Source organism: Portunus trituberculatus, chromosome 5 (assembly GCF_017591435.1).
Source record: "Portunus trituberculatus isolate SZX2019 chromosome 5, ASM1759143v1, whole genome shotgun sequence".
Classification (NCBI taxonomy): Eukaryota; Metazoa; Arthropoda; class Malacostraca; order Decapoda; family Portunidae; genus Portunus; species Portunus trituberculatus.
In genome coordinates, this window is record NC_059259.1 from 301,032 (window position 1) to 310,996 (window position 9,965).

At 40.4% G+C, this 9,965-nt stretch overlaps 1 protein-coding gene across 1 annotated transcript in view; it reads left to right on the top strand.

Moving 5' to 3' along the window:
- Positions 1 to 9,378, top strand: part of LOC123513410 (ELMO domain-containing protein 2-like) — a 44,809-nt gene extending 35,431 nt beyond the window's left edge. The window contains 3 exon segments of the mRNA XM_045270576.1: positions 7,188 to 7,255; positions 8,808 to 8,986; positions 8,989 to 9,378. Coding sequence (XP_045126511.1) covers positions 7,188 to 7,255; positions 8,808 to 8,986; positions 8,989 to 9,101 — 360 coding nt within the window. The 3' untranslated portion in view covers positions 9,102 to 9,378.
- The last annotated feature ends 587 nt before the right edge of the window (positions 9,379 to 9,965 follow it).

Consider the following 9,965-nt stretch of genomic DNA (forward strand, 5'->3'; position numbering starts at 1 on the left):
CCCTTGTGGAACTCCACTGGTTACCTTCTTCCACTCGGACTTCTTTCCTCTCACCACTGTGTGTGTGTGTGTGTGTATTTACCTAATTGTATTTACCTAATTGTAACATACGGAAAAGAGCTATGCTCGTGTTGTCCCGTCTCCATATCTATTAATGTCCAGCTTTTCTTAAAATCATGAATATTCCTTGCGTTGACCACTTCCACGTCTAAACTATTCCATGCTTCCACCCTTCTATGAGGAAGCTATATTTTTCACATCTCTCCTATAAGTGGCCATTTTAGTTTTTCCCATGCCCTCTCGACATTCTTCCATTCCACATACACAGATCTTCCCTATCCATTTTTCCATGCCAATCATCACTCTGTATATTGCTATCAGGTCTCCCCTTTCTCTTCTGTTTTCCAGGGTTGGAAGTTGCATTCTTTTCAGTCTGTCTTCATAAGTCAAATCTCTTAAGTCAGGCACCATTTTCGTTGCAGCCCTCTGTACTTTCTCTAGTTTCCTTATGTGTTTCTTTAAGTTCGGAGCCCACTGTATTGTTGCATATTCAAGCCTCGGTCTTATCATTGCAGTAATTATTTTCTTCATCATTTCTTCATCTAGATATCTGACGCCACTCTTATGTTCCTCAATAAGTTCAATACTTCTCCAATTATTTTGTTTATATGTCTCTCTGGCGATAGGTCATTGGTAATTGTCACCCCAAGGTCTTTTTCTTCATGACTGGTTTTATGTCTTCATTTCCTATCTTGTACATACTCCTGATTCTTCTTTCACTCTTGCCAAACTCTATTTTCTTGCATTTTGTCGTGTTGAACTCCATTTGCCATGTACAGCTCCATTTCCATATTCTGTCCAAGTCTTCCTGGAGTAGTTCGCAATCTTTGTCACATCTCACTTTTCTTAACAATTTTGCATCGTCTGCAAATAGGCTCACATAACTGGACACCCCATCCACCATGTCATTTATGTAGACTGCGAACATTACTGGTGCCAACACTGATCCCTGTGGAACTCCACTCTCCACCAATCCCCATTCTGATGGTCTGTCCTTAATTATTGTTCTCATTTCTCTTCCTACCAAAAGTCTTCCATCCATTTTAGTAAACTGCCATGCACTCCTCCTACCATTTCAAGTTTCCAGATCAGTCTCTGGTGTGGTACCTTATCAAAGGCCTTTTTTAAATCCAGATATATTCCATCAGCCCAACCATCTCTTTCCTGTATTACATCTATCACCCTCGAATAGTAACATATCAGGTTTGTCGTGCATGAACGCCCTTTCCTAAAACCAAATTGACACTCACAAAGTATGTCATTTTTCTCCAAGAAGTCTGTCCATCTAGTCTTCACCACCCTCTCACACATCTTAGCTACCACACTTGTAAGTGACACTGGTCTATAGTTCAATGGGTCTCTCTTGTTACCTGATTTATAGATTGGGACAATGTTAGCTCTTTTCCAGTCTTGGGGCACTACACCTTCCCTTAATGAGGCATCAATTACTTCACAAACTTTTTCTGCCAATTGCTCCTGCATTCTCTTAAAATCCATCCTGATACCCCATCAGGTCCCACAGCTTTTCTCACTTCTAAACTCCCCATCATGTTCTTGATCTCCTCCACCGTTACTTGAAACTCCTTCATAATCCCTTTCTGTTCCATTACCAGTGGTTTGTCAAAAGCAGTCTCCTTTGTGAATACCTTCCGAAAGCATCCATTCATAGCCTCTGCCATTTCCTGGGATCTTCACTGTATACTCCATTTACTTCTAAACTTTCAATACTTTCTCTATTTTTGATGTTGTTGTTCACATGTCTGTAAAAAAGCCTTGGTTGGTCTTTACATTTATCAATTATATCCTTTTCTTGTTTCTTTCTTTCTTCTCTTCTAATCAACACATATTCATTTCTTGCTCTTTTGTAACTTTCCACTGCTTAATCCGTCTTTTCCTTCTCCACCTCTTCCATGCATCCTCTTTTCTTGTTCTAGCCTTTTCACATCTATCGTTAAACCAGTCCTGCTTTCCAACTTCTCTATGTTGTCTTATTGGTACAAATTTTTCTCACCTTCTTTGTATATTTTTATAAATTCCTTCCACTTTTCATTTGCTCCTTAGCACTCTTGAATTTCATCCAATTTGTCTCTTGAAAGAATTTCTTTAGGTTTCCAAAATCTGTCTTGGCATAATTCCATCTTCCCACTTTATATTCTTCATTTCTTCTAGATTTCTCTTCGTCTATCACCTTGAACTCCAAAACTGCATGATCACTCTTTGCTAAAGGGCACTCCACCCTCATCTCCTCAATGACCATTGGCTCTGTACTAAAGACCAAGTCCAGTCTTGACGATGCTCCCTCTCCTCCAAACCTAGTATCTTCTTTGACCCACTGAGTTAACACATTTTCCATTGCCAGTGTCAATAGTGTATTTCCCCATGTTGTCTCTGATCCTTCCATTGACCAGTCCTCCCAACACACCTCTTTACAATTAAAATCTCCCATCATTATAGTTCGTTCACAGCCACCCAACATTTCTTCCAGACATGTTCCTGTATCACTTATCATTTCTTCATATTCCTGTACTGACCATGCATTTGTCTTAGGTGGTACGTACACCACTATGTAGTGCCTCTTTTTTCCTTCATTAGTTTCTGCTCTGATCTTTAGCACTTCTGCCTTTCCCATACCTTTTTCACTTGATCCACCTTTATATCTTTTTTAACCAGCAACATCACTCCTCCTCCCATCTTACCTACTCTATTTCTTTTCCAAACGTTATATTTCCCTTCTCCAACCTTCATCAGGTCTTCTCCCTCTCTCAGTTTTGTTTCAGTAAGACCCACAATATCTGGGTTCTTGTCCCTCAAGTAATCGTTGAGTTCTAAAATCCCCGATATCACTCCATTTATGTTGGAATACATTACATTTCGCTCATATGTAAGTTTCTTTAGTCCTTTCTTGCTGTACTTTTCTGGGTTATGAACCACTTCCTCAGTCTCATATCCAAGATTCTCCAGAAAAACTCTTTCTTCTCTTCTTCTGTCCTCTCTTCATTTTTTTCAAAGCCTCCTTTCTCAACTCATTTAACATTTCTCTTTCCTTTTCACCGAGATCTCTTCTCAACCAAATCTTCCTTGTTGTTTCCTGCTGGGCTAGCCTCCATGACTTCTCCACCAATTCATCTACATCCTTTTGTGACTTAAGTTTGATTCTTATTGGCCTCATACCTTCTCTTGTGAACTTTCCAATTCTATGGAAGTCCTCTATTTCTTGTACTAGGTCTTTTCCTCCTCTTGCACCACATTAATGATATTATTTATCACCTTTTTATGTTTTCTCTCTCTCCATTTTACTCGGTGTCTTATCCTCCTCCACACCAAATATCACCACACATCTCTTTTTGTCTACAGTTTCCCTCACCAATGTCTCATTTGACTTAATAACCTTCACCACTTTCTCAGCTATCTTCTCTTCTATGATCTGTTGATCTATAATTTCAGCAAGGCCCAAAGTTTTCTCCCTGACTCTTTGATTTCCTTTTCCAGACTTGCAACTTTGTAATTTACCTCCTTTCTTTCCACTTCCTGACTTTTTCCATTCAGCCTGCTTCTCCATCACTTTTCCTAGAGATTCTCCACATTTTCGCAATTCACTTTAATTAGCTTAACTTCCTCTTTCAGTGCTGCATTTTCCTTCTTCATATCGGCACAGTCTCTCTTTACATTGTCATAACTCGTTTCCAGGCCCTCATACTTTTCAAACAGTTTTCAATTTTACCTTCTAACTCCAGAATTTTCTTCACATAAGCGCTCTTCTCCATTATTCCTTGAAACCCTGTGAAGTCTGATTCCTCTTTCGAGTTCACGGCCGCCATGTTGCGCAGCGTAAACAAACCAGCTGATGGCTCAAACGCAGGCTACTGTTTATATTTACCTTCACTGGACATTATTTTGCTAATCAACAGTTAACATGACTATATGGAGACGGGACAAACATTACCAGCTCCTTTCCCACCTTGGTTACTCTTAGGTAACTGTAGAATTATAGATGATTGCTCTGGAGCTCAGCGACCACCTCCGCTATCGTGTGTGTGTGTGTGTGTGTGTGTGTGTGTGTGTGTGTTTGATAAGGTGTGTGTGTATTTACCTAGTTGTATTGTACAGGGTTAGAGCAGAGCTCAAAGTGTCCTGTCTCCATGTCTCCATTTATCCAGTTTTTCCTTAAAGTTATGCACATTGTGTGCTGTAACAACTTCATTATTCAATGCATTCCACTTTTCCACTGTTCTGTGTGGAAAATTGTATTTTCAAATGTCCTTCACACACTGCCTCATCCTGATTTTCTTTACATGACCTCTTGTCCTTCCATCCTCTTCTGTCAATAGCACTAGGTCTTCCTTGTCTATCTTTTCAATGCTATTGACTATCTTGTACATTGTTATATGATCTTCTCACTCTCTTCTCTCTTGTAAGGTTGGTGGTCCCATTTCCTTCAGCCTTTCTTCATATGATAGGTCTTTTAGTTCTGGCACCATCTTTGTAGCAATCTTCTGTATCCGTTCTAATCTTCTTGTATCTTTTATAGCTCGGAGACCACACCACAGCTACATATTCCAGCTTTGGACGTATCATGCTTGTGATGATTTTTTCATCATATCTTTGTCCATAAATTGAAATGCCACTCTTATATTAGTTAACATTTTATATGATATACCAAATATCTTGTTTATGTGTTTTTCAGGATTCAGATTTTCCTGTATAAGCATTCCCAGATCTTTTTCCTCTTTAGTCTTCATTATTTGTTCCTCCCCAGATGTTTCCAGATGTTTAACCAATTTTCTGTAATTTAATGACTCAGTTGCCTTTCCCCCTTTAAATATTGGTATTACATTGGCTCTTTTCCATTCTAGTGGAACTTTTCCTTCATTTAGTGTACTTGTAATTATATCCCAATTTGGATCTTTTCATTCTTTTAACACCCAGCCTGATACACCATCTGGCCCCATTGCTTTTCTGACATCCAAATTATCCAATAGTCTTCTAATATCTTCTTTGTGTAGTGTGATTTCCTGTAATCCTTGGCAGTACAATGTTCTATTTTGGTTCTGTAAAATCTTCTACAGTGAACACTGTTTTGAAGCTCTCATTCATTATTTCACACATTTCCTTCTCTGTTTGGTATGTCCTCCCTCCTTTAATTATTTTTTTTCAATTGTTTCCTTGTTTATCATTTTGCCATTTATGAATTTGTAGAAAAGCTTGGGTTCATCTTTGCTTTTACTCACCACATCTTTCTCAAAGTTTCTTTCATCCTCTCTCCTTACTCTAATATATTTATTTCTCATATCCTTATACTGCTGTCTGTTATTGTCATTTCTCTGCTTTATGAATTTTTTCCAAGCTTTATCTTTTGCCTTTTTCGCGTCTGTGCATCTAGCATTGTACCAAGCGTGAATATTTTTCTTAACTCTATAAAAAGGTATGTATTTCTTTACTCCTTCATTATATTTCTGTAAGAATATTTCATATCTTGCTTGTATTGTCCTTTCGTACATAATGTTTCTCTATTCAGTGTCAGCAAAAAAGTTCCTTAATTTTTCAAAATCTGCTCTTGTATGATTTAATCTCTTTTTTGTAGTCATCTCTGTAACTTATCCCATCTTCCTCCTGCATTTGCATCTCTAATAACACATGATCACTTCTTCCCATTGGACTGAGGTATTGCATGGTGGGAGGGGGTCTGGTTTCTTTGTGAATACCAGGTCAAACAACGATGGTTTTTCTTCCCCTGTACCTTGTTGACTCCTCCACCCACAGGTCCATTGTATTAACCATAGTCAACTGGAACACTTCTTCGCTCCACTGTCCAGCATTATGCATTACTTCCATCTCTCTCCAGTTTATTTTTTTACAGTTAAAGTTTCCAACTAAAAGTATTCTTCCATCTCTTCTCAACATATTATCTAGGCACTTAATCACCTCTCTTTGCATATCTTTATGTTCCTCAGTTCCCCATGTATTTGTCTTAGGTGGCACTTATGTAACTATGATTTTCCTTTTTTGCCAATTCCTTTGTTTTGATTGTTACTCCCTTTACTTCCACCTTGCCCTCACCATATTGCACATCCTCCACACATATATTATCATGAACCATTATTAGCACTCCTCCTCTTTCCTTTACCCTTCCTGTCTCTTCTCCAGCTATTACATCCTTCTTCCTTAAAATTAACATGGATCCCAGCTCTTAGTTTTGTTTCAGCAATGCACATTACATCCAGTTTTTTCTCTTTCATATAATCCTTAACCTCCAACATGCTGGATAACAACCCATCTATATTAGTACAAGTCACTCTTAATTTCTTGCCTCCTCCACGACTTCTTCCTTCTTCTGTAGATACCACTTCTTTAGTCACATATCCAGAACACTCCAATAGAAAGTCTTTTCTTGATCTCCGTCCTTTTCTCCTTTTTTTTCCTTAGCTTCATTTCTTAGCACTTTCTCTTTTTCCCTCTCCTCTAGGTTCATATCTCTTTTTATTCATATATCTTTATGTTCAGTATCATTGGCCAGCTTCCCTTTCCTTGTCATAATTTCCTACACTGCCACTTGTGATCTCATTCTCACTTTCATTGGTCTCCTAACCCTCCCCCCTCTCACTAAACCTCCTCAACCTAATCACTTCCTCCGCCTCCTGGTCCAACTCCTGTGTGCTGTCCTGGACCTTTTTGATAATAGTTTTGTGTGTGTGTGTGTATTTACCTAGTTGTAGTTTTACAGGGCCTGGGCTTTATGCTCGTGTGGCCCCGTCTCCATATCTACACTTATCCAATCTTACTTTAAAAGTGTTCACACTCGTTGCAGACACTACTTCTTCATCTAAACTGTTCCACGTCTCAATACATCTCTGCGGGAAACTATATTTTTTAATATCTCTCAGACATCTTCCCTTTCTCAGCTTTTTACTATGCGATCTTGTGCTTCGGATGTCATATTCTTCTCTCAAGATCAGTTTCTCATTATCCACTTGGTCCATTCCGTTGATCAATTTATAGACTTGTATCAGGTCTCCTCTCTCCCTTCTTTGTTCCAAGCTTGTGTGTTTGATAAGGTGTGTGTGTGTGTGTGTGTGTTTGATAAGATGTGTATGTGTGTGTGTTTTAATGAAGCGTGTTGTGTGTTACAGGTTCTTGCAGAGCACCACACCAGCGCAGCGCGGCACGTGTTGGCGCGGTCACTGCATCCTACCTGGGGGTGAGTCAGCTGCCTGGGTGCTGGGTGCTGAGTGTTGGGTGCTGCAGGAGACAGAGTTGCCATATGTCCAGAATTCACATGTCGAGATCTGTGTCCACAGTGACTTATGAAAACTTATCATATGTCCGGAATATCAGCTTCCATCAATAACTGTTTCAAAAAGTGTCATATATCTGAAGGTTGAAGTGGTGGGAGAGAGGAAGGGGGAGGGTTTACCAGGTGTCTGCTGCTTTGGTCTGGCATTGCTCAAGACTATAGCGTGTCTACCTAAAGTGGCTCCTGGGTTTGAGTCTGAATGGTGCCCCAGGGAATGTGTGGTTGTCAGATCTTGAGGAAAACCGTGAGCTGTATTGGTAATAAGTGCTTTGATCAACAGAAAACAAGTATTATTCACATCAAATGAAGCAAGTTATCAATAAGCTACAATGTGTTTGAAGTCCAGGAGCCATTTTAGAGTAGACAGACAATAATGTGTATGTGTGTTGGTATTATAAGGAGTGGATGCTGCCAGTTATCCCTTCCTGGCATGACTCACCTCACATTGGACACATTACAATCTTTTCTCTTTAACCTGCATTGATATAGGCATCAGTTTGGATTACTGTCTGCTTGTTTGTGGCCTTGTGACCTTGTTACTGCAGCAAGGGTAAATAAATTGAGGTTTTTTTTAATTGATTCACATGTTTTCCAGTATTTATTATATCAGGTGTTAGTGAAGATGTCCGGAAATTTGATTGTTAGTATATGGCAACCCTGGGCTAACCACAGACTGACAAACTTAAACAGGAATCTCAATAATACTATAAACTTTTCTGTCTTGCTTGTCAGAAACTTCCACTTAACCCATTCACTGCCACATGCAACACTTCACACCACTGAAAGCAATGTGTGGCCTTCCTGTACTGCTCAACGAAAGAAAGAGATAAAAGGATAGATTTTGGCGGTGTACACTCAGTTTAAAGATTGGAGGTAGCTGTTGAACTAGAGAAAATGTGTGAGAGTGCTTTGTGATTGAGGAAAGGTGCACCAAGTAGTAGTTAAGGGATTAAATTTTTTTTTTTATTTTTTTTTTTTTATTTGGCTAGTGACTTGTATTAACCAGCCAGGTGCTCCAGATTTTTCCTCTTAATGATACAGAATTCTTGTCAATGTGTCACTACAACCACAAACCAACAGTGTCTTATTATCATCATTAGGGAAACTGCTCACTAAGTACAAACACCACAAACTAGAACTCTTGTCAAGGTACACTCTGAAACTCCCTCCCTGCCTGCCTGTCTGCTTCTGTGTTTCCAGCGTCCCATCACCTGAACTCATTTAAGAGGGACACTTCAACACATTTATCCCATTTGGCTAACTCTCACACCTGCTTAGGAGCTGGCATCTAAGTGGGCCTTTTTGTTGAACAATTTTTGTTGCCTTTACCCGGATTTCTCCTCTTACGCATAGAAAAAAGCAAAAAAGAGTAACTAGATTTTGTCAGTGTATCACCAACAGAGACTAGAAACATGATCTAACACTGCCTCTCTCTCTGTCTTTGTCTCTTCCCCAGGTATTCATTTGCTATAGTGGGCATCAACATCACACACCTCGCCTACAGCCTCCTGCAGTCCGGCGCCGCCAAAACACACTTCTACAACGCCTCCAAACGCTTCCTGGAGCTGCGGGCGTTCCACCAATTCTACTGCCACCTCTTCTTTGCCTTCGATGAGATGTGGCGCCAGGAGAAGCCAAAGACATCATGGAGTTTTCTCGCATCAGGGACAAGTTTGAGGCGCAAGTCAAGCTTAAACTGAAGAACCCATTAGCGTTTTTCAAGTGTAATTTTGTGCTGGAGAATGTATAGTGTGTGTGTGTGTGTGTGTGTGTGTGTGTGTGTGTGTGTGTGTGTGTGTGTGTGTGTGTGTGTTTCTTTGCAGGAATGTAAGGAAGAGAGATTTTACAGTTTAGTTTTGATTTTGTGTTTCCAAGGCAGTGTTACCTCGAATTGGTTATCAGGTGTCTGTTTCTCTGTCTGTCTGTCTCCATGCCATGGTGGCACAGACAAGGCACCACACACACACACACACACACACACACACACACACACACACACACACACACACACACACACACACACACACACACACCCGGTAGCTCAGTGGTTAGGCGCTGGCTTCACAAGCCAGAGGACCAGGGTTCGATTCGGCCGGGTGGAGATATTTGGGTGTGTCTCCTTTCACGTGTAGCCCTGTTCACCTAGCAGTGAGTAGGGACGGGATGTAAATCAGTTGTGACCTTGTTGTCCCAGTGTGTGGTGTGTGCCTGGTCTCAGACCTATCCCAAGATTGGAAATAATGAGCTCTGAGCTCATTCCGTAGGGTAACGTCTGGCTGTCTCGTCAGAGACTGCAGCAGATCAAACAGTGAATTACACACACACACACACACACACACACACACACACACACACACACACACACACACACACACACACACACACACACACACACACACACACACACACACACACACACACACACACACACACACACACACACACACACACACACACACACACACACAAATGTCAAGAAGTACAGTTTCCCTCACAGAGTTGTGAACACTTGGAATGAACTTGATGGGGAGGTTGTAATGGCTGGGACTGTGCACACTTGTAAGGAGAAATTTGATAAAAGATATAGAGACGAGATACCATGAGTCTACTCCCC